Below are 25,633 nucleotides of genomic sequence, written 5' to 3'. Positions count from 1 at the left end.
CAATCTTCTGGAAAAGGCCAGCGCCTGATTGTGACGCACATCGGCAGCGAGGATGGCTTCATCAATGGCTGCTTAGATATATTCCGAGGCCAAAAAACGGGTGACTACCACGAAGAAATGGACGGCAATTGCTTCGAGGGGTGGTTTAATGACCTTCTGCAGAAGTTGCCTGCTGGTAGCGTCATTGTTTTGAACAATGCACCTTTCCATTCCCGGCAAGAAATTACCGACGACAGCTTAGAAGAAGGAAAAAATACAGGAGTGGCTCAAAAGCAATAACATCACCTACAGCGAAAGGATGGTTAAAAAGTAGCTGCTTGAGTAGGTAGCATCTGTAAAGCCACGCTTTCTGAGCTACATCGTAGACAACGCAGCTTAAAGGGCCGGTTGCATTATACTCTGGCTCCCACTGTACCACTGCGAATTTAATCCTATTGAGCTTGTGTGGGCAAAGGTGAAAAATGGCATCGCTGCGGACAACAGCGACTTCAAGCTGTCCGCGGTTGAAGACATCTCGAGAGAAATAATCAAGCATGTAACGGCGGAAGACTGGAGGAAAAACATTCACCACGTGATGGACGTGGAGGCAAAGTTCGGGCTTGATACGTCTGGAAGTGACCACATCGAACCCATCGTCATCCAACTGGGTGAAGAAAGCGACTCCGACTGCGAGCTGTCCGGCATTGAGCCACTCGATGAAGCCTAACAGCTTCTTATTAACTAAACAGCCCTTATTAGGGCTACCAAAATTTTGCCGGTGGGTTCGTAGCAGCCAAGCATTCTCCCGTGACCTCTAAAAAAAATAAGCAGTTCATTTGGTGACATTTATTTATTTATTTATTTATTTATTTATTTATTTATTTATTTACAATACTGCCAGTCTCATATCGAGACCATAGCAGGTGGGCATATGATTATACATACATTTCATGGTTTATATACCGAACGGTAAGAACATGAAAACACGTAAATGGAAATACATAAAACAGGTTCAATGCACAATTTTACAACACTAATAATATGAATAACAAGAGAAACTCACAGAAATAGTACACTTCAGGTTACATGTACATAAGGATTATTACAGTGTTATAAAAACAAAGAAAGAAACAAAGGGGGTAAATGTTTAGCTACAGTTTAAAAAAATGGGGGTTCTGACAATTATATATGCATAAGATCTATTCTTTCCTAATTAATTATTTCGTTTTCTAATAACTTAACAAAATCAGACTGCGATACTGTGTTAGTTACAGATGAATCTAAGTTATTCCACTCGCGAACAACACGGAAAGAGGAAGACTGAAAGGTATCGTTATTACAAAGGAACTCGTTTAGTGTATATGCATGATTATGACGAAGTACGCGGGATTTAGAAAAGGTAACGTATGCAGAGGCATTTATTTTTAGTCGGCTGTGTAATATTTGATGCAGAAATTTTAGACGAGCTCGTTTTGCTCGTACAGCCAAAGTTGCAAGCCCTGACTGTGTTAGAAGAAGAGTAGGGGAATCACTGCGCTGGTATTTTCGGTGGATAAACCTAATTGCCTTTCTCTGGATCCTTTCCAGTTTAGATATGTTTGTTTTAGTGTGCAGGAACCATACGACATTAGCATACTCAAGGACAGGTCTCACAAATGTAATGTAAGTTAAAAGTTTGACGTTAGTTGGTGCCAACCGCAGGCACCTTTTGAGAAAGAAGAGTTTTCGTAATGCACAAGAAGTAATGTTGTTTATATGTGCTGTCCAGTTAAGGTCGGATGTTATTGTTAAACCAAGATACTTATGCTGTCGAACTCTAGTTACGAGGCTGCCGTTAAGTGTGTAGTGGAAAAACGATGGGTGCTTTTTTCTCGTTACTGTCATGCAAACCGTTTTGTTTGTATTAATGGTCATTTGCAAGTTATCACACCATTCGGTTATTTTTGCTAGTGCGTTATTGAGCTGAACTTGATCTTGGTAATTGCTTATTTCTCTGTATATTATGCAGTCGTCTGCAAACAGTTTGATTTTACAATCAATGTTATTTGTAATGTCATTGATAAAAAGTAAAAATAACAGCGGACCTATTACTGAGCCCTGTGGGACCCCTGATGTGACAGGCACCGGAGCAGATGGGGTGTTTTCGATGACGACAAATTGGGATCGGTGAGATAAAAAGTTTTTTATCCATGCAGTAATAGGTCCATTGCCAATCGCAGCTGCAATTTTGGAAGTTAGTTTAGTATGGCACACACAATCAAACGCTTTACTGAAATCTAGTAAAAGTAGGTCAGTTTGATTATGATTATTAATACTTAAAGCAAGATCATGTACGACCTCTGTTAGCTGAGTGACTGTCGATAAGCCTCTTCTAAAACCATGTTGCACATCTACTAGAATATGTTCTTCGAAATATGCGGTTAAGTGTTTGAGAATAATGTGTTCCAAAATTTTACATGATGTGCTGGTAAGCGAAATTGGTCTGTAGTTAGATGGCAGGTTAGTATCGCCTGATTTATGAATCGGTACAATTTTGGCAATTTTCCAGTCTTCAGGTAGCTCTGACGTCGAAAATGACTTGCGGTAAATAAGGAAATAATGTGTTCCAAAATTTTACATGATGTGCTGGTAAGCGAAATTGGTCTGTAGTTAGATGGCAGGTTAGTATCGCCTGATTTATGAATCGGTACAATTTTGGCAATTTTCCAGTCTTCAGGTAGCTCTGACGTCGAAAGTGACTTGAGGTAAATAAGGCCAAGATATTTACTATTATATTCAGCATATCTTTTCAAGAACTAGTTGGGGATGTTATCTGGACCGTTTGATTTCTTCACGTCTAACTCAAGTAACTGCTTAAATATTCCGGAGTCGTTTATTGTTAATGTGTCAATAGTGTCAAATGATGACGGTGGCAAATATGGAATTGTGTCGTTATCTTTAGTAAAGACTGATTGAAAGTGTTGGTTAAATTTATCAGCGAGTGCCAGTTTTTTCTCGCGTGGACGATCTGGTGTCGTTGCGGGGCGTGCGCGAAAAAAGTTCCAGAAGCGATTAGGGTTGTGATTGATAAGGTTAGGCAATGTTTCATTGAAATATATATGCTTCGCGAGCTTCGTCTTTAACTTGAGCTCGTCGGCAGCGCGGGAGAGTTGCGATTTTGTTTGTGTACTTGCACCGTTATTTTTCATCTTATGCCGCAAACGTTTTATTCTGCGCTTGACATGAATTATATCGTGTGTTATCCAAGGATTTCTTTTGTTTGATTTTTTACTTTTTTGGGGGGGATGTAATGACGCATGCAGTGCGATACTATACGCTTGAAATGAAGCCAGAGATCAATAACGTGGACAGAACTTTCATTGGCAGTTTCGTAAAATTCTTGGTATTCATGCGCTAAATAGGTTAGTATAGCGGAATGATCTGCTTTTTCAAAATTAGGGACAATAATTTCACTAGTTTTGGCTGTTGCAGTGCATCCGAGGGGCAGCTGGCATTTTGGTATGTTGTGGTCTGAGATACCATTTATGATCTCCGAGTTCAGTAGATCAAGGGGGAAGTTTTCACTAATCAGTATTAAGTCAAGGATGTTAGCGCTTGTTCCTTGTGTTTGAGTAGGAGAGGTTACTACTTGATGAAGCCCGAAATTTAGAATCAAATCAATGAGCGAATTTGATGAGAGTGAAGTGTGGTGCATGGTATTCCAGTCAATATCAGGTAAATTGAGGTCTCCCATCAGAATAACTCGGTTGCTAGCATGCTTCTGCATAAACTCCTGTACAGCAATAACACTTTCGTGACCAGAAAGAGGACTTCTGTAGAAGCAACCAGTAAGTATAGCAAAATCATCGCACATAATCCTGCAGAACACAGCCTCAACATCTGGAACGTCGGGCATCAATACAAAGGGTAAGTGCTTCTTAATAAGCAGAGCTACGCCACCGCCTCGAGTTGGTCGATCTTTACGGATAACTGAGTAATTTGGGGGTGCTATTTCGTGGCTGTATATTTCTGGTGAAAGCCATGTTTCAGTAATAGCAACAATGTCAGGGCTGTGCTCGAGTAACAGGTTTTCTAATGCTTCAGTTTTATTTACAATACTTCTCGCGTTCACATTTAGCAGTGTTATTTCTGTGAATGTTTGTGGCTTCGAGTTACTGGTCGACTTCTTTCGGCGTTTTTTTGAGCTGCGACTCTCACATTTCTTTCGTCATCCCAGACAAACATGCTATCGTTTATGTACAGTTTATGAAAGAATAAGGATACCTTTTCACCTTTCTCACGGTTTGATTTAGCGCTTTCCCAGAGGTTTCTTCTCTTTTCTCGCACTCTACGACTGAAGTCTTCCCCTATAGAGTACTTAGTGTTCTTGAATTTATAGCCTTTCTTCAGTATTGCTGGTTTGTTGCTTGAGTCAACTAGCTTTAAGATTACTGGTCTGTTTTTGTCTCTATTCGGCCTGCCTAAGCGATGTATTCGTTCGATGGCAACCGGCTCCAGGCCAAGGATTTCCTTGATGATTGTTTCATTAACACTGTGTTTCAATGTAGAGCTGTTTTCGCCCTCATCCTCGGGAAGTCCGTAAACAATAAGATTTGATCTTCTGCTGTGGTTTTCTAAATCATCAACCCTGCTTTCTAATCTTTTAAAAGCTTTTTTCCAACTGCAATATGTTCTTTTCGTATGAGATTACTTTTTCTTCAAGTTTGGAGAGGGCGTCTATCTTCTTTTCAATTTCGGTTAGCCGGTGTTCTTTGATATCTTTTATATCGGTTGCGATATCCTTTAGTTGTTTAGCAATCTGGCTTAACTCGGGGCCTGGATTCGGGCCCAGCTACTAAAAGAAGTTTCCATAGAAACAATACAACATCGGCAACTGCAACAACAAGCCGCGGGCACGGCAGCACCAACAAGAAGGGGTTACTAGATCTAAAACACTTATAGTGACGCCTCCTCACCTGCATGAAGAAGGACAGCGGGTTAGACGTCTGCATTCTTGTGGTACTGCCGTGCCCAATGGCTCCCGGCAGCGAAGAAGGACCATATATAGACGGTTGTATAGATGGCGCTCGATGCCGGTCATGTGTCCAGCAGGGCGCGTCGGTCGTCGAACCACGTCGCCAGTTGTTCCAGCACGGATGGTAGGAGCAATCTGGCACGTGGAAAGCAGTGTTGTTGATATGCGTTCCGCTGATCACCTCCGGCAGCAGCCCGGTGTGCGCATCCCCGATAAGGAGTATGCTGACCGCAAACTGCATGAAGAAGGACAGCGGGTTAGACGTCTGCATTCTTGTGGTACTGCCGTGCCCAGTGGCTCCCGGCAGCGAAGAAGGACCATATATAGACGGTTGTATAGATGGCGCTCGATGCCGGTCATGTGTCCAGCAGGGCGCGTCGGTCGTCGAACCACGTCGCCAGTTGTTCCAGCACGGATGGTAGGAGCAATCTGGCACGTGGAAAGCAGTGTTGTTGATATGCGTTCCGCTGATCACCTCCGGCAGCAGCCCGGTGTGCGCATCCCCGATAAGGAGTATGCTGACCGCAAACTGCATGAAGAAGGACAGCGGGTTAGACGTCTGCATTCTTGTGGTACTGCCGTGCCCAGTGGCTCCCGGCAGCGAAGAAGGACCATATATAGACGGTTGTATAGATGGCGCTCGATGCCGGTCATGTGTCCAGCAGGGCGCGTCGGTCGTCGAACCACGTCGCCAGTTGTTCCAGTACGGATGGTAGGAGCAATCTGGCACGTGGAAAGCAGTGTTGTTGATATGCGTTCCGCTGATCACCTCCGGCAGCAGCCCGGTGTGCGCATCCCCGATAAGGAGTATGCTGACCGCAAACTGCATGAAGAAGGACAGCGGGTTAGACGTCTGCATTCTTGTGGTACTGCCGTGCCCAATATTCCTTTTAATGGAAGCTCAATTCTGAAAAAGCAACGTCCTGCACAGATTGTGCTCAACATAAGTATTGGCATGTAAACGTGCCGAGATATTTGGAAAATCTGAGCGCAAATACAATTATTAACCCTGAATAACTATGTTGGGGCCCAAAATGCTCACTCGGGCAGCCACTGTCCAGCTTCACACGAAAAAGCAGTAGTAAACGTGAAATTGACAGCCACTCTTAGCAGCCTGCACGCCAAAGCACATTCATGTGGTTGCATTGTTTATTTTGGTTATCTGGCTCACGCAAATAATGTGAATAAGAGAACAGTTATAAAACATCATTGGCTTAGTGAGGCCCAAAGTGCTCACTAGGGCAGCCATTCTCGAGTTGACAGACTCTATGGTGAAGTAGCAGCAGCCGAGGCGAAATTGTCGCCAATCTTCGCAGCCTGCGTGTCGAAAGGAAAACAATAGCAGTCGTGTCGGAGCCATCGTCAAGTTTACATGCCCCTGAAGGCCAATACATGCAGCCAAGTAACAACAAAAACACACCGTCAGCTCAGTTTACTCCACTGCACAGTCATTTAATTTCGTCAAGCCACTTGAACAAATAAGAGCAATGCAGAGTAAAACGACCCTGTTAGGCGGCCTGCTTCCAGGTAGTTGTGCTGCCCCTACTATTTTTTTTTGAACCTGTTGAGATGAATAATGCAAATGTCACAAGGCCAAAAAAAACTCTATTGGGCAGCCACCGACGAGCATGATGGGCCCTGTGAAGAAATAATAGTAGTCGGGGCACGCTTGAAAGGCACCTTTAGCAGTCTGCATTTCAAAGTGCAGTCATGCGTAGCCATTGTAGGTGAAATAGCAGCAGTCGATGTGAAATTGACAGCCACTTTTGGCAGTTTGCATGCAAAAGCACATTCATGTGGTGGCATTGTTTATCTTGGTTATCTGGCCCAGGCAAGTAATGCGAATAAGAGAACAATTATCAAGCGTCATTAGCTTAGTGAGGCTCAAAATAGTCATTCGGGTAGATATTTATAGCAGTAGTCGAGGGCACGCTTGAAAAGCACCGTTTGCAGTCTGCACATCAAATCACAGTCATGCCGCAGCCATTGTTGTATTTGTTTATCTGACCGGGCAAGTAACACAAATGTAAGCACAATTTTTCACCCTGAATAGCTCTGCTAGCATTGTTTGGACTAAGAAATGCTGAGTAAAGTTGAATGTGTTTTATTGAGGCAATTATTGAATTCGCAAGCCATTGGCATAGTGATGGACGGCCAGGTTCAGACAATGACATTGGTGAAGTAATAAACGGTGAAAGTTGCAAAAGCTCTCAGTGCACTGCTTTGCTGGGCTCCTTTCACTGAAAAATAGATTTGTAATGATGAAAGCGTCGGAAAGGAAATGACACCCCACTTCACAATGTTATTCGTGTTGAAAATTTTTGGCATCATATGTGGTGGGCAGCGAAACCGTCTGTTTACTAAGACTGAAAGCATGAAAAATGCAGCAGCATAGCAAGGTGTTGTTTCACGATATGCAGCCTTTCATGTGCACTTCTGGTGAGCTGGCACATGCACTGATGCATAAGCATGAAGAGAGGCAAGAGGCAAAGTTACTGTGCAACCCACATGACGCCTTTAAGAAAATGTATCTGTCAACCTTTCTGTTTTCATAGGCGATCAAAATTTGTTTTGAGCAAGTTGGTTAATCACATTGCAGCAACAACACAAGAAGCGAGGACAGAAAACACAGCGAGTAGGCAGATTGAAAAGACGAGGTAGACCAGTGAGAAAGGTTTTAATGAGATGGAAGAGGCCAGCCCTGCAGTCTACAGGAGTCAGTGCTTTGAATGAGATTGGTAAATGAAAATGTGTAAAAAGACTTTGCTGAAAGAAAACTAGCAAAAACAAATGCTAATATAAAATAAAAGGACAGAAATAAGAGTAAGCGCAAACACGCATGGAAGCAGGCACTTATTCACACACAAACGCGAAAACTAAGAAAATCTCAAATATAAAGAAATGTGGCAAATAAAAAAAAATTAGACCAACGAAAGAAAACATACACACATTTACAAACAGATGCGGGTAAAGGTATTATAGGAGCAGGTTCACAAGCTACCATGCCTACCTTCTCGTATGTTTATTTATTTTTTTTAACCATTCTCTTAACACTGTCTTGGGAATTTTTAATTGCAACATATCACGAGAATCGAAAAGCAGTGCGAAGCTGTGTTGTGGGAAACCATATCGAGCACTGGCAACACAACTTATGCGTGACTGTGCCAAAGCGCGCATTCTACAGCTTTTGCATGCAGTGAGCACTGGTGGAAAACAATCAATAGGCGATGCTACACGACACTCAAACACTGCCGTTAGACGCTCGGCTATCTCACTGCTGACAATGATCGTTCACGCTAAGTTGACGGCGACAAATCTTTGCGTTGAAGGCTTCTTCTGCAAATATTTTCTGTTGAGTCGCTCGTAGGTTTGTTTCATGCGCGCACAGTTTTCTCATTTCTCCTGAGAATGGTTTTGCTCCATCACTTCACCCCGTCCGACGAGAAATGCAGCAACACAGTACACAAACACACCCACCGCTGACAGTAGGCACCAGACTTTGGCAAACTTTTCTCGTCGGAACTTCACTCGAGAGCGAAATAAAAAAAAAAAAACATGGAACAAACACGTAGGATGTGTGTTTGCGGCGGTTGCCGCGGGATCCTGTTTTCAAGCAAAGCGTAGCGCAGCGTCAGCGATGCTCGCTGCAATGTTTCTTCGCCGGATCATGGCTTAGAATAAACGCATGTGGCACAAATACCGCATCGTAAGCTCGCATTAATATTTCTGGCATGATAGACAATCACAAACAGTTTGGGAATTCACTGTGACGAGGGGTTCACGCGCACAGCTGACGCGACTTCGCCCAGTTCGAAGCCCGGACGGCCATTTTCTCCGACGGCGGGGTCACTGGCCGTCCGGCTCATAATGTCGGTCCAGAGTACGCGCTCATTGGTGGATGCTCGTGTGCATCTGCCTCAGAGGACTAAATGCCTCCTTTTTTCTAAAGTTGTACCCGACTATAGCAATATATGCTCTACTTAGTGGAGGGGGAAATCTGACTCTGGCCTTGATTTCAACCACTAATCAAATAGCCTCTGCTCTGTTATTTCTTCCCACTTAAAGTCTATTTTGCCTCCACTGTCCTTAAACCCTGATGCCTTGAAAAAATAAGCCCCGACCCTTTGAACTGCAGGGCGAAGCCCTTTACAGAGAAGTATCAGGTGTTCAGCCGTTACCTACTTCTCTCCGTGTGTACCGCATAACGTGCCTATCCCTTGGTACTTGACTCAGTGTGTCTTAGTTCGCAATAATCCTGTCCTGGCTTCAAACAACAAAGAGCTTCCCCTAGAATTATCATAGATAGTTTCTTTAGCAATTTCATGCTTGAAAGTTCTGTATGTTCCAAGTGCTGATTTCATCTGCATCCCTATTTTCCTCAGACCCCTCTCTATTTCTTTAACCCTTTTCTTAACTGATGTTTCTTGGCTCTCTTCCCTGCCCTCTAGGTGGCCCTTTCTGCCTTTGTTTTTGTTCTCATTGCATGCCGGAGACTCCGAGTTGCCCTCGCCCTCTATCTGATGCTTCTCCGAACTGCGATTACTTGCTGCCTGTGCCATCTATAGTGACTCCTCCCGCTCTTCCAGCTCGGCCCACTTCACCCATTCTTCTTTTAAGTTTGCCAGCTATTTGCTCTAGTAGATTTGCCTTAGCCCCTTCCCTCTCATGCAACTTTCCAACGTTAGTTTCAAGCTCAATCATCCGCTATTGCTCCACCGTCAGATTTTCGTTTAGCTCCTCAACACTAGCTGCCCATTCCCCTCCATCCGCCACACAGCCCCCTCAATTGGTCACTCGCACAACCTGCCCACAAAGCTAGCCTTCTCAGTGTTGGCTAAACTTGCGAAGTCCATCTTGTCCAAATAGCACCAACGTTTGCACACCTCGTACTGCACTAGCTCACCATCACCCGTCACTCAGTGATTGCAGGTCTTCACAGACTATTATGTCCCTCACACGGTAAGGGGCGTCCGTCTTCCTGAACAAGTAAGCAAAGTACTAGGCCAGGGTCCTAAGTTCGCCATCAGCAATGTGTCCCGTCTTTTTCTTTTGTCATCCATGTGCTAGTGTGCTACTCTGTAAATAATGCCATATCAACTAGCCCACCAGTCTGTCCTTTTGAAGGCCCTTCAACTCTGCACGTCTGTTTCCTTCAGTGTCACTCGAGAGAATGGCAGTGCAAAACTCCTGCCATCTATTGTAATATGCTGCAACCACACCGACCGCCAGCGGTGCTTAGCTACGGGGAGAAGTCAGATCACAGGAGATGCGTGCCATGCAGGGAAAACAATATCAGGGGATGCGCGAAAGTGCAGCATCCCTACAGCATGTCATTCATGTCATCTCACACTGCATATCTTGACATATGTCGAGTAAAAAAAATTACCACAACAGCATCACAATGGTGTAAAGGGTAAGCGCCTAATGTTGGCAAAGAATGCTTCACATTAAAACACCAGAAAATGAGAGTGGTCTCCTGCTTTGCTCTTTGAACACTCTTCACTTCAGTCACCCCAAGTCCTGTGCTGAACGCCATGCAATATGATTGCAACATGTGATCCGCTGGTCTTACAGCATGCAGTGTGGTGGCATGTGCGAGCTGCCATTGTGTTGCAGTGCATTGCTTGACGCATGTGGTGTGGCAACATTTTGTGGTTACAGAAGTGGCTTTTGGGTATGCATAACTTCTTGTGGTATTCCTAACAGTATTATACTTTTCAAATGAAAATTGGGAGTAATTGTAGAAAGTATTTTGGCACTGCTTTTGCTGTACTTGAGGTGTTGGCTTTTTTTTTTTTTTTTTTATCTGGGAGTGGAGGGAGTACTATGAAATGGAGGTCCTTAGTGATTTGCTGTTGAGCCACACCAACAGGACTTCACGGTGAGATTCGGAACCACTGCTTCCAGCACATTTGCAGAGCCAGACAAGGTGCCAGTGTTTTAAGAGAGGCTACGTACAGTACCAATCTGCCTTATTGACATGGGAACAGCGCAAGAAAGATGAAGGACAAAAAGTACACACACCAATGCTGACTGATGACTGAAATCAGCCTTCAGTCAGCGCTGGTGTGCGTATGCTTTCTTGTCCTTCGTCTTGCCTGTCGGGTATGTACCAACTAGCCCAAGCCACCACGGTGCTGCCGTATTAAGCAGCACATATCTCACAAGTACGAGCCTCTCGGAAGCTGGCCAAGTTGTTGTGGTTGCACTGTGAAAAACATTGCACACACAACCCACTGCTGGTCTGTACTGCTTTTGTATATACATCACTGAAAGCTTACTACTACAAGCATACACTTCCGAGAGTGGTCTTACAAGGAAGATCTACACCACTTCTCCTGAACATGTTGCATTGCCTTAGACATAGGGTTGCACATGGTGGTGGTATCTGGGTTGTCTTATGCCTTGGAAATGCTGTGACTTGACTATGTAAATTAGTGCTCCACAGAAAATGCACTGGGAAGTACAGAATCAAGTATGTGAGCTGTGTTGAGAGCATTGTGTAGTTCCTCCGACATGTTGTGCAACCTGTGATGACCAGACAGTGAGTATTTGCGCAGACAGCGCAAATACTCACAAGAACATAAATCACCTTGTGTATTCACCTGTGTGTTGGGTCACTTGGGTGTAGACATATGTGACTACAGCTGTAAGCCTGTTTTGTCTTGTGAAAATGTGCAGACCAAGCTATTATAGAGATTATTGGTGCAGCAGAGATAGCAGCACCCACTTTTCAGATGAAAATGTTTTATTTCCGTGAAGCACACATGCTAGCAGTGTTTACAACCTACCGTCGATGAAGGGTCTGCTTCCTTTCAGCAGTGCGCACACCGAAGTGTCATTTCTTCATGCCACTGTAAATGACAATAAGTAGGACTGAGTTGGTAACTGTTTATTTCTTCGAAATGGTGCTATGGAAAGACATGAACAGGGAATGAACACGGCGCTTGTGCACTTAGAGTCATTGTGTGTTTATGTCATTCCATGGTGCCGTTTCGTAGAAATGAGCAATGTAAATGAGTCTTGCAAGCATCTGCTTAAAATCTGTCGAAATAAGGTGACTTGGCTAATAACATTGATGTATTCTACCTGTGTCATTCCATGGTTCCCTCTGAAAACATTATTGGAGAAAATAAGAGAAGGCAGCTGAATTGAAAGGAAAAAGATCAAATTCAAATAATGCAGCACGTTGACAATCTTTCACACAACCTTAAGGGGAAAGGTGTGGATCAGACCTAACTTTTTTGTTCTTTGATCTAGAGCAACGAAATTTGACGGCCACTCTCAAATGTGTCTTAAATAAAGAAATATGCAGTTTCATTACGATACCTTGACTAGTTTTCAATTAAGTTACAAAATGTTACATGTGTTCCACTTGTGGAAAACCTGGCACTGTAACGAAGCATACCAGGGAGCTGCCTGTAGTTTTAATCTTTGCTCAAAAGAGCACTACAGGGTACAACAGTTCCAAAAAATTTTTAACCACTCTTTTTTTACACAAAACATCACGTTCACCTTCACTAATTGTAGCAGAACTTGTCATTCACAAATTAGCATGCAGAAAAAAAACTAAGCCCTTAGCTAGATATTGAAGACTGTCATACCCTCAAGCACACGTCGGGGGAAACATAAAAACAAACAGGATCGAAATTGGTCCAGGCATTCCCATGCTACCCTTTCCACAGACAACACAGAATGCCCAAAACACACTTTTGAGAAAACGTCCCTCAAAGTTTTTGGAGCAGTTCACATCACTCAAAATGCACCAGGGATTGTAGTTTTTGCTGTCTTTGCGCACACTTGACTTTGAGTCTGTGCCTTTTGATTTTGTGCACACGAGACAATTTTCTGGCTCGATGACGGTCGGCGCACAATGTGCTTAGTCGCGCAGTTCGAGGTGCCGATGCGCAAAGTACCTAGCCGCGCACTCCGAGGTGCTGATGCGCGAAATTTAGTCGCAGGCTCGAGGAGTCGACACTCGATGTGCTTAGTCGCGCAGTCCGAGGTGCCGATGCGCGAAATGCCTGGACGCGGGCTCGAGGAGTCTACGGTCTATGTACTGCCGTCGGAGGCGCCGATGCACCTGGGTCCGAGATGTCCGCGCGCGATGTGCTTGATCACCTAGTCGGAAACTCCTATGCTCGAAATGCTTAGCCGCGGGTCCGAGGATTGCATGTGCGATGTGTTTGGTAACGAATTCCGAAACACCGAGTGCTGAAAGGCTTAGCCGCGTTTCCGAGGATGCCACGAACCTTGGTCGCGATGTCTGTGTTGCCGATGTTACAAGAAGGCTCAAGAGATGGCGCCACCATCCTGCACGTGCTGGCCACGCGCCCCTTCTGAAACCTCCGCTCCCACCATCGCGGCAGCCCTCCTCCTCTATGAACTCTGAGCAGACGACATATCAAGTTGTGTCTGGCTCTCCCACTCCTCTCCAGCTGGTCGGCCGCCGCCCCGTCTCAAAACACTCCTCTCTCTACCTCCACGTAACCACACCTATTCCTGTGTACCCCATGCTTAATAAACCCAGTTAACCTCCGTTAACAAAAGTCCAGTGTTCTATCGTCCACTATACGAGACATAACGAAACAGCCGATGCTCGGTATGCTTAGCCGCGGGTCTGAGACGCCCACAAACGTAAGGATTGGCCATGCTACTGCGATGTCCGCGTAGCGCCCATTTTGACAAGTCGAGATTACAGCAAGTGGAGACCTCCATACTCGTGAGGTGCTAAGAGCCGAGCAGACGACGCGAACGCCGGACCAATGGCAAACCGTGCTAGAGTCACGTTGCGAGTGCGGCCAATCGCAGACTCCGGAACGACCTTCAATCATCTGCTTTTTGTGTGCTCATTTCTGTATGGAGGAGGCAGCTGACAGGGCAAATTTGAAGATGGAGAAATGCGCTTTCCAACGAGACCAAGATGGTGCCGCTCTGTCGCGCCATTCCGGAGTTATTGTGGCTTGAAAAATGCTGTTTTTTATTAATTTCTGCAAAATGTTTTGCCACCTCGGCTGATAAAACAAATTTTCTTGAACACTTTTACGTGGTTTACAGTGATGATATTGTTGCAGGCATGTTGCACAAACCAAACGGCATGACAATTCAAACAAGCCGTCTGGGGTCGCAAAAGTGGTTTTTGCTTTGTCAGCTGAATGCATGGGTATCTGCCAGTAGCCCGATCGCAGGTCTACAGATGAAAAGTAAGATGCGGAATGAAGTCGATAACGTCATCAATCCGGGGAAGTGGATACACATCCTTTTTTGTCACAGAATTGAGACACTGGTAGTCGACACAAAACCTTCATCATCGCTTAGTATAAACTCGTCAATGCCAGCCATTGCTTTCAATGTTGACGGTATTTGTGCGATCATTGACAAAATCAAGTGTTCATCATCTTCCGGTATGGACGAGATTAACTCAAAAATTTTAAAAAACACTAAGCTTATTTCTGCAGCATATTTGTCTTTGATATTTGCCCAGTCTCTTTCTTCAGGTTTCATTCCAGATGACTGGAAAATTGGGAAGGTCGTTCCAGTCCACAAATCAGGTAACGGAAACTCGCCTCTTAACTACTGCCCCATCTGCCTAACAAGCGTCCCCTGCAAAATCATGGAACATGTCATCTACTCTCTTATCATGAATTTTCTTGACCTGAATCACATTTTCCATCCCGCCCAGCACGGATTCCCAGCACGGATTCCACAAAGGTTTCTCCTGTGAAACACAGCTGGCCATTTTCCTGCACGATGTTCACACTAACCTTGACAGTAACATACAGACTGACGCAATTTTCCTGGATATCTCTAAGGCCTTCGATAAAGTTCCTCATCAACGTCTAATGTTGAAACTTACAAGACTTAATTTGCATCCTGATGTTTTGAATTGGATCATTCAATTTCTTAGCAACCATTCGCAATCTGTCATTATAAATAATCACCTATCTAATCCTGTGCCAGTAACATCAGGCGTCCCTCAAGGATCGGTTCTTGGCCCTCTATTATTTTTAATATATATTAATGACTTACCTTCACATGTGTCCTGTAATATCCAAATGTTCGCCAATGATTGTGTCATCGCACTGTACGTAACACCTGCAATCAAACAGCCCTGCAGAAAGACCTCGCCAACATACTAACATGATGTGACGATTGGTTAATGAAACTTAATGTACAAAAATGTAAAGTTATGTCTTTCACTTGTAGCAGTAATCCCCTGGTGTTTCCCTACCAAATTAGAAGCATGCCTTCTAATTCTAATTCTAAATGAAGCAGCAGAGTCCTATAAATACCTGGGTGTCACTGTATGCAGTGATCTGTCTTGGCATAAGCATATTTCTAACATCATATCATCTGCTAATAAAACACTAGGTTTTTTAAAACGTAATCTCCGCCAGGCACCTCAAAACGTAAAACTGCTTGCCTACAAGTCCCTGGTTCAGGCAAAACTTGAATAGGCATCTGCTATCTGCAGCCCGCACCAAACATATCGCCTCACTTGAATCTGTCCAGAACTGTGCTACTAGGTTAATTCACTCACAATATTCATATGATGTCAGTATTTCCACACTTAAAACACAATCCGGACTAACACTACTATCTAATCGCCGACGCATTGCTAGTCTTGAGCTCTATCACAAGTTGTTTTTCAGTACCCTTCATCATGTGCCATACATCGTTCCTGCGGCACGCATCTCTCACCGCACCAGTCATCCGCAGCAAGTCGCACGCCCGCGTGCCCGAACCACTCATTTTTCCGCCTCGTTCATTCCTCGAGCAGCTAAATACTGGAACGGCCTTCCTGCTGACATTGTTAGCATCACTTGCCTGTCTTTATTCCTACAGCGTGTGATTGATCACTTTGAATATAACTAATGAAGTGTACCAAATGTGGAACTTATGTTAAACCCACCCCTTATGTAATACCCCCTCTGGGGGGTCTTTTAAGGACAATAAACTGAACTGAACTGAACCTCCGGACCCATCCTTCTTTTTCACAAGGATGACCGGGGCAGCCCAAGGGCTAGAGGAATCTTGGATGACGCCCTTGCCTAGCATGTCGTCGACCTGTTGAGCGATGATCCTGAGCTCTGACACGGACACTCGGTAAGGCTTCTGCCTGATGGGATGCGTGGAACCCGTGTTGATCCTGTGGCGAGCCTGCGTAGTTGGAGCGCGAACTTTGTTAGCGTTCTGCGCGAAATCAAATAATGACGCATGCTTGCTAAGGACGCTGGCCAGGGCTTGACACTTCTGTGAAGACAGTGGCTTGTTGAACATTTAAAAAAAAAAGGCGACGAGTCTTCAGGGACACCGTGTTCAGCCCCGTGCTCTTGGGATTCGTGTGACGTGTCATCAGTTAAAGTGCCTATGCTGAGACTGGTATCCACTTTAAAAAAGGCAGGTCGTATACCGCTGGGTAGCACAACAGACTGGGAGGCTAAATTTGGCACCCACAGTGTCGCTGTTCCGCAGGCCACAGAAAATGACGCATCGAGGTACGAGCACACTTTTATTCACAACCATGGAAGGCACAGGCTCAACAATTGCATTAAATGTGTCGGCATTGACACCGCAAGCAGCAACTCGAACTCTGGATAAGGAACGTGCCGGTAAGACAGCATCTTCAATGACGGCGAGAGGGCGTGAACAGGTAGCAGGTTGGTCGGCAAGAGGAGATGGGAAAAGCTCGCCAGTACCGCAGCCAACAGTGGCACCGCACTGTTGTAGGAAATCGAGGCCGAGAATTACGTTGTGAATGGATTGAGCAAGCACTGCAAATTCGACTTGATGCACATTATTGAAGAAATAAACGTTTGCGGTGCACACTCCCACAGGTCGGAGCAACTCTCCACTCACAGCACAAAATGCATTAGCGTTATACCAGCGAAACATCACTTTATGACCTAGTCGGGTTTTGAAATCCAGGCTGATAAGGGAGACACTCGCTCCTGTGTCCACTAAGGCCAACGTAGCAACATTTTACACTAAAACACGAATCTTGTTATGACACACGGTGACTGGCGGAGGCATAGGGGCGTGTAGTTGATGATGGCTGGCGACCTCACCTCCATTGATAGCGCCGCCTAGTTTCCCAGCGGCGGTGTCGTGAGACGTCGTCGTGGAGATGGAGACCAGTGCTGGCATGAGGGCGGCGGCATCAAGCTCCGCACAAAAGCTGGTAAGTTGCTAGGGTAATTCGCCTGGTGGTTTGTCTTGCTATCGGAGTCAGAAGGCCAGCGTTTTCGTCGCCATGCCGATTGTTACACCGATAAAAAGTGCTCGGTCGCTCATGGGACGGTGGTGATGTGCGGCGGCGATGAGGACAAAATCTGGCGACATGACCGCGAATACCGCATTGGAAGCAGATGGAGCGTTCACAGGACGCACCGAAATTGTCAGTAGCAAAATAACTGGCACAGCTGTCCCACTCTTGAGAAACTGCAGGTGGTCTGGGTGAGTAACCGTCGTGGAACTGATAACAGGGATGCGCGTTCATAGTAGGGTTTGGTGCTCTTGAACAAGGAGCGAAGTTGTATGCATCTACGGAGATGACATTGATGGACGTTTCACGGAAGTCGCAGTGAGAAAAGGGCTCTCGAGCCCATGGAGTCGAGAGGGAAGTCGCCTCATGTCGGTCAAGCTCTTCACACACCACTTGCCGAATAACTGACACAGGCTCGGATGGAGCTGGGACCACGTCAACGCTGGCGACGTTAGTTACGTTGGCCAGGCAGCCGAACTTTGGGGTGATAAGCCGAGCCTTCAAGGCTTCAAATGTACGGCAGTGCCAAATGACGTCACTTACACAGTCCAGACTGTCTTTTCCGATGAGGAACTGGTACGCGTCCTCGTCGATCCCTTTTAAAAGATGGCCAACTTGCCCTCTTCTGTCATCTGAGAGTCCAGGGCTTTGCACAACTTCAGCACTTCCTTGATGTACATTGTGCAGGTTTCGCTGGCAACTTGGGCTCGCTGCATTACGGTTTGCTCTGCATGCTTCTTTTTAGCTGCCCGATCTCCGAAGCACTTCCCGATTTCGTCTACAAACTTTTCCCACGTCGTCATGCTTTCTTCGTGGTTTTCAAGCCACAGGACGCGGTTCCCTTGAGGAAGAAGGCAACATTGTTAAGGTGGGCGATGGCTTTCCTGCCACTGACCCGATTTGTGCGTTGGTAAAAGCTGAGCCATCCGTCCACGTCTTCCCTGGCTTTTCCAGTGAAGGTTCGTGGTTCGATGTAGGGCTGCCATGGGTAGCTGGATGAAGGTGGTGGGTTGTCGCCCTCAGAAGCCGTCTCTGGTGGCAGACCGGCATTTTGGCGACTTCGGCAAAGCTCCACGGATTGCGCTTCTGCGGGCAGTTTGTCATCATTCTTCGGGAGTGCCATTGTTTTACCCCGCATCTCCACCAAAACTGTTATGATGGGGTGCATTTATTTAAAGATGAATTGATGAAAAGGGGCCACGCCGACACCGAGTCATTGCAAAGACAAGCACACTTCGTTCTCCTCTTTCTCCGTTCTTCCTGTAGCTTTAGTGTAACAATATTTGGGAATAAGATAGAAAAAGAGTTATAGAAACTGAAAATATGACTTAAAAGAATTTTTTTTGGCGTTTTTCATGATACGAAATATAACCAGTATGATGTTCTCTTCTGCCCCAAGCAAATCCTCGAAAGTGAGCATTCATCTGAAAAACCAGATCTGTCCAAAGGGTACCACTGATCACCAAACAAAACTGCTATTATCTGAAGGAAACAAGTAAGAGCGCTGAACAGGACTGTCTATGAAATATCATTCAGTCGTGGTAACACAGGCCTAATGTATGACGTGGTTTTGGCAGCCACTTAGCTTTGAATTGTAAAATTTGTAGCTGTGCCCCAATGTCTGAAAAAAAAAAAACTTCTTTCATAAAAAAGTAAGAAAAAAATTGATGGAATTTTTTTGAAGAGAGCAGGAGGTAACTGTTTAAGCATGCCATTATTGATGCCTTCTGACATAGTTTTTTATTGTGCTGTACTTACTGTGCATGTTTGCATGTGTGATATATCTGGCTTCTTGTGCCATGCGTGTTTTCAATAAAATTCTAGTGGAAAGTCGGTGCTTGTAGATTTTTGTGTGTGTCTTCTCTGAGTCCTTTTGTGCCGTTTATGTCAATTCTGCGTGTCAGTTAAAACAATGGCCATTTTTTCATGATCACAAGGAATGGGGCATTATGTGATGTAAAAAGTCACATTTCTTCAACACATGCCAGTGCACGTTTTGTCATAGACATGCATTATTTTGAGAATTTCATAAGTTACATACTTGCATCTTTCTCAAGAAAGGTTACATAGTTGAGAGACAGTGATGCATCTGGTGATTCTTCATTCCTGTGATTTCTTTGTTGACATAGCGCTTTCTAGCTAACCATTTCTTATGGATGCTGTTTTTGTTCTGTACCTTGCAGCTGCTCACATTTGGAGGGAAATTGTGCTGGCAAGGCTGACCATTATCCCGGGCTTACGTCATCAGGGTACAGCTTCTCTTTTGTGACTGACTCAAGTTTATGGCGCTATTGTAAAACAAGCCTCTTTATTGTTTTCCGATTATTTTAATGGTTTGACAGACTGTATGGGACTTTTTAAAAAAACATTTTTTTTTTTTCAGTCAAGTAAAATAATGTGCTCTCCCTGGGATAGTATATTATAATACAAACGAAAGAATTCAGGGCAACAAAAATACTCTGCTGCTAATCGTAAAGCTGTTTACTAAAGCCCTTGGTTGTTGTGCAGCTGCAGTTGCAAGGAAAAGCAGTTCTATTGAAGGCTATAAACCAATAATCACTGCTATGCTTTTGTAGTTTAATGGTACGCCTGCCATTGGGGGGGATGGGGAAGTGCTTGACTCTTTCTCTACCAAGTTGTTTGGTCAAAGATAATACAAAAATACCTATATTTTTTTATTTGCCTAAATAATTCTATGCATCTTGAAACAACCAAAAAATATCCTTAAGAGCACTTTATTTGTAAGATACACGCAAAATATTTTTTTAAGTGTGGAGAGAAGATTGGCTTCACTGCACTGCACAGCAGAGAGTCTCCGACTTTCTGTAGTCCTCGTTGCAAAAAGAATGTCTCTTTGTAAATTCAGAACAATATACTATGCCAAGCCAAGCTCATACTTTTAGCAAGAGATGTCAGATTCTAAAATTGTAGACGTGGTGTGGTACATTTCAAAGCACAGAATAGTGCGGATTGCTACTCCACGTTCCTCGCACCAAGTACGTGTGGCGGTTGGTCTCGCAGAGAATGCAATCTGTTAGTTCATTTATTAGAAACAATTCAATATACTGTGCACTGTTCCTGTCCTCTGTCACAGGTACCTTTATGCCAGGCGCAGCTGTGAAAACAAACTTTTGAGGCACCGGTGGGGGCTTCTTTACATCTATTGGTAGCCATTGCCAACATGTTGAGGTATTGTTGTCATCCGAATCCGACGACTCAGAGAAGATATGCTGCTCAGTATCATTGTTGCCACTCTCAGAGGAAAAAAACTTTTTCACTGTCCAAGTCCGACAAAACTCCCTGCGGCACACGCACGCAAAAAGGGGGACACCCTTTTTACATGCAAGTTGCCAGCATCGAAATGTTTCTTGACCAAAATGCAAGCTTTGAGTGCATTTTTTTTTAATTTTTTTACTGCACCATCTGTTGAAGCCAAAAAGAACTAAACAAAATTTATCAGGCTACCCTGACTGCGGCAGTGCACAAGCGCTTCTTTCAGCGTGGATGAGCACAGCTCGTCTTCGGTCGGAGCGGTACAAACTGTGTGGATGAGCACAGCTCATCTGCGGTTAAAGGTAAGTGCATGGTGCTTACAGCATGTTCATTCGTTTGTCTTGTTAACCAACAGCTTTAACTATTTCAGGCTCAATGTGTACAGTTGTACAAACCAGATACTGGCTCAAAAGCGCGTCTAAAACTTCTCTCATAAATCTTGAACCACCTCTGATTGGACTTGCACTGCAAATTTCAATAATATGTGAGAAATGTGTGAAGATTAAAGAATGCGCTGGCCCCATTACATGGGCATTCACCTGTTCCGCCATCCCTATGCCTCTCCACATTTCCACTCGCGACGATTGTCAGGGGTGGCGTTCCACTCGCGATGGCGGTGCTAACATTGCGGGGATAAGCTGGTGGAGCAGGGAAATAGGAGAAACAATAGCCGAATGACCGAAAGCTTCACGAGAGCACAGGCAGGCAGCAAAAAAGTGCAGTTGCCTGCTGCAGGATCAAGTAGCAAGAAAATGGGAAATATGCTGGGAGAAATAAAATCTATGGTTCAAATACTGGCTCAAGCAAAGGTGAAAGTGAACCTTGGTTGTCAGAAATACGTGAGAAAAAGAAAGCCGCACCTAGAATGCTTTGGAACCACATGAACTTATTAGACAGGAAGTCTGGAACAATACAACAACTTATCCTGAATGAAGATGGAAACAAAGTGGGAGGGGACGCGGCATTAAATTATATCTGAAAAATAACAGTTGAATCTTTTCAAAACAATGACGAGGTTGTATTTGAAGAAAAAACGAGCATGAAAGAGAACCAGATGGAAAAGGAGCAGATGCTGACAAATTTCAACTGGAAGAAAGCCGAAGAGAAAATTCCTAAGCTCACAGCCACAGGGCTAGGCAAGGTTCCTGCTAAGCTGATTAATGAACTAGGACTAAAGAGCAAGGAAGCTCTCTTGAAAGCAGTGGAAAAACCCTAAAAGATAGACGAATACCAGACAGTTGGAGACAAAGTAGAATGAAATTAGTTTATAAAGGTAAGGAGAAAAAAACAGAATTCACTCGTATAGACCATTGAACATTACATCGGTAATATACAGGTTAGCAATGCAGGTGATTAAATTAAAGCTGTGAGCTTGGGCAGAGAATAATGGCATTTTGGGAGAACTTGAGAATGGCTTCAGGATCAGTAGGCATCTGGATGATAACTTATTTGTCCTTACTCAGTCTGTTGAAATATCCAGAGAAGAAAGGAGACCGCTATATGTGGCTTTTTTAGATATTATCGGAGCATGTGACAATGTAAACTGCAACATAATGTCAGATATTGTAGAAGGAAGGCATATGCGGCAACTGTAAAAGCTTTTGTGAGAGAAATACCTAGAAAATACTGTTTTCGTTGAATGGCAAGAGATGAGGAGCGAGCAGAAAGTTCAAATCAACAAGGGACTGAGGCAGGGGTGTCCTTCATCCCCACTGCTGTTTATGTTGTACACGGTAAGGATGGAAAGGGCGCTAGAGGGAAGAAATATCAGGTTTAATCTCTCATACAAACAGACCGGTACATTAGCAGAGCAACAGCTTCCAGGTTTATTTTATGTGGACGACATTGTGTTGCTAGCTAACAAGCAAAGTGATTTGCAACATCTGGATAATATCTGTGGACAGGAAGGCAAGAATTTGGGTTTGAAATTTAGTGTTAGAAAATCAGGTGTTATGGTATTCAATGAAAACAGTGAACAGACAGTGGCAATACAGGGCCAGGAAATGCCTCGGGTAAGAGAATATAAATACCTTGATATATGGGTAAACGAAGGCAATACGTAGATATGTGGAAACACAGGAAGTAACAATAACAGCTAAGGGAAAGAGAAATGCGGCCATAATAAAACAAAGAGCGCTATGGGGATGCAGTAGGTACGAGGTGCTCCAAGGTATGTGGAAAGGTGTAATGGTTCCAGGACTTCCTTTTGGAAATGCGGTTGTTTGCTTGAAATCAGGGGTACAATCCGGACTTGATGGGAACCAAAGGTCAGTGGGACGCCTCGCATTGGTCTCTCACAGGAAGACTACAAATGAAGCTGTGCAGGGTGATATGGGCTGAACTAGTTTTGAAGTGAGAGAAGCTCGCAGTAAAATTGAGTATGAAGAATGACTGAGGGATATGGAAGAAAGTAAATGGGGTGGGAGATTGTTGAGATATCTGTACAGGAAAAACATTGATTCACAGTGGAGCAAAAGAACTAGGAAGCTTACCAGCAAGTATGTGACTGGTATGGTGAGCAACTTGGCAACAAAAAACGTCCAGCGGAAAGTCAGAGAGTCTGAGATAATATTAAAGGTGGCGGCAATGGAAAAAAAACCTACCATGAGTAACTACTTAAGAGAAAAAAATAAAATCGGGAAAGAAACAATCTATGATAATTTAAAGGGAAGCTCATTACTTTTCAAAGTGAGATCAGGATGCTTTAGAACTACGAAGGAAGAAATATAAGGAGGAAGAAGAAGCATGTGCTTACTGCGGTAGGGAAACGATGGACCATATTTTATTAACATGTGAAGATATTTGCCCAGCGGTCGATTTAGGCACCTTTGGCCTCCTTAAAGCCATTGGGTTCAGTGAGAGCAGGGGGAAAGTAAACATGTTTGCAATAGAGATTAGTAAGAGGCGATTGGAAGATTGGCGGAAGAAAAGTAGGGAAACACAAACAATGGAGGCATACAAAAACAAAGTTCGCAATAGGGGTTCAGAAAGTTTGGTGATGGGAATTCTCTGGTTCTTTTTTTTTTCTTTTTAAACAGAGGTAGGACATTAGCCAATATAAATAAACAGCTTGGTGGTGCAACCCACCGCTCCGTTTCAAAGGAGACGCTCATAGCATTCAACCATTCCATCCATCCAGTCGCTTTGGCTCCTCTCGACAGGAGCATGGGTCTTCACCTCCGGGATCTGCCAAGTACTGTGGGGGTTCCACTCTGCGTGCGGCTAGGGCTGAAGGCGAGCTCCTGATCTAGCTCCACACAGTCGCTCCGTGGTACTCCCTAACCCGTAGCGCGGGAATCGCTACATCAGGTTCGGACGAATAAGGCAACTAGCGGCATCAACTATAACGCTTATTGCTACAAGCAGTAAAGAATACTGCCAGAGGGAAGTCTTCTCTGTAAGAAGTAATAATAGGCTGGCCTAGTTGCCTGGGATAGTCAGGCAAACGAGGTCATTCACAGGTTGTGGCAGGTACTCTATCCAGTCCGGCAGGTTAGGGGTCTGGCGTCACAGTGAGCGGGTCTCCCCCGGTGCTGTTGTGGCACTGTTTTCTACATTTTTACCTTTGTGAGGGGAATGTCCTCTTCGCCCATCAAATATTCTCCCGTGAGTCGGGGAGGAAGGGTGCACGCATCGTGAGAGCGAGGGAGAGGGGGTAGTGCACCGCTCCCGTGTCTACGTCGGCTCTCGACGCAACCGCGACAATGCAGGGAAAGATGAGCGTGTACTCAACACCCTCTAGGGAACTTAAGGCCTTCTGACTGTACCCTCTCCCCTTAAGCTACATCACGCAAAAGAGGCCCACATAGAAGTTCCGTGCAGCGTGCTACGAAGCTACGAGTGGCGCACCTGTGTTTAATATGAAACACGGAAGACCGACCGGGCGACGGCGTCGATAACAATTCGATTAGTTCCGGGAACCCTGCGCTTCCTTGGATAGCTTCAGGGTTAGAAAAGTCCTGGCATGCTGCGACATGCTTTTGAGTGCACTTTTTTTCTGAGCATGAACCGTGCATGTAGTCTCTACGCTTGTGCTGCGATTGCGGTTGTGTGTCCGGCAAGCCATTATTGCCACGGAATGTGGATTACGTTCAAAATCAAAAATCAAATCAAATCAAAAATCACTTTATTTCAGGGCATTTTCTGCAGAGACAGACTAAAGGCTGAAATAGCCTGACTGGGCCCCTGCCCCCGTTCAGTTCATAGAGCATTTACGCGTACAATAACATATACAATAAGGTGCACATTATATTAAAATTACAGTTGCACTCAATGTACAGCCGATGAAGGAAAAAAAGTGACTTCTAATACATCAGATAAGAAGTATGAGATGCATACATGTGCACACAGACCACGCAGATAGATATACACATAAAAAAGGTCACACAGGATTCATGTGTTAGATAGCTAGCAGACCTTTTATCATGTTACAGGTATGTAGAGAACAATTATGTACCAGTACATTATGCTTACAAAACAGAAAAAAGAAAAGATCAGAAGTGTTATGGATATAGTAGAAAGTAATGTAAAACAGTCTACAATACACATGCTGTTCTGACAAGGAACATTTTGTACATTCTTTTAAGTTTACCACGGCTGTCTCTCCAATTTATTACATCTTTCTGTTTATTTAGAATCTGTATAGCCTGATATGTTACCGATTGTTTCCCGTAATTTGTCCTAATCTTCGGAAGCCTCCTCCTATGCTGCCTAAACCCGTACTTATGTTCAACTACCATATCAGTGTCTTTGTATTTGTTTGTGGCGTATATGTGTTGCAGTAATTTATAGAGATAAACTTGATTGGCCATAAGCATGTTGTGTTTCAGAAATAACTCCCTGGTACGTAAGTCACGGATATCGCCTGCATAATTTTCAAAAATATGTAGCACGCGCTTTTGTAGTACTGTTAATCTATTATAGTTGCGCTGAGTGGTGGTACCCCATACTAGCGAACAGTAGGCAATCTTACAATATACTAGAGTGTAATAAGGAGTTTCTTTTAGCCGAAGAGTTATTAATGTAGAAATCCTTCTCATACATCCTATTGATCGAGCTATATCGACTACCAAATGGTCGACGTGACATGACCATACCAAAGA

The 25,633-nt window shown here is 44.4% G+C and overlaps 1 protein-coding gene across 10 annotated transcripts in view; it reads left to right on the top strand.

The window, feature by feature from the left end:
* Tmem43 (Transmembrane protein 43) overlaps positions 1-25,633 on the top strand; it is a 183,924-nt gene that overhangs the window by 26,924 nt on the left and 131,367 nt on the right. For 3 of the 10 annotated variants that reach the window (XM_075694857.1, XM_075694853.1, XM_075694859.1), the window contains exons 2-3: positions 15,995-16,099; positions 19,442-19,507. In XM_075694857.1, the coding sequence (XP_075550972.1) occupies positions 16,071-16,099; positions 19,442-19,507 (95 nt within the window). In that variant the 5' untranslated portion in view covers positions 15,995-16,070. Of the gene's footprint in view, positions 1-13,662; positions 14,197-15,994; positions 16,100-17,764; positions 18,754-19,441; positions 19,508-25,633 lie in introns of those variants that run through there. The other 7 variants (XM_075694856.1, XM_075694852.1, XM_075694860.1 and 4 more) reach the window with 5 other exon arrangements.

This window comes from Dermacentor variabilis, chromosome 6, assembly GCF_050947875.1.
Source record: "Dermacentor variabilis isolate Ectoservices chromosome 6, ASM5094787v1, whole genome shotgun sequence".
In the NCBI taxonomy this organism is placed as follows: domain Eukaryota; kingdom Metazoa; phylum Arthropoda; class Arachnida; order Ixodida; family Ixodidae; genus Dermacentor; species Dermacentor variabilis.
The sequence above is the reverse complement of the archived record's forward strand: the minus strand, read 5'-3'. Positions and strand labels throughout refer to the sequence as shown.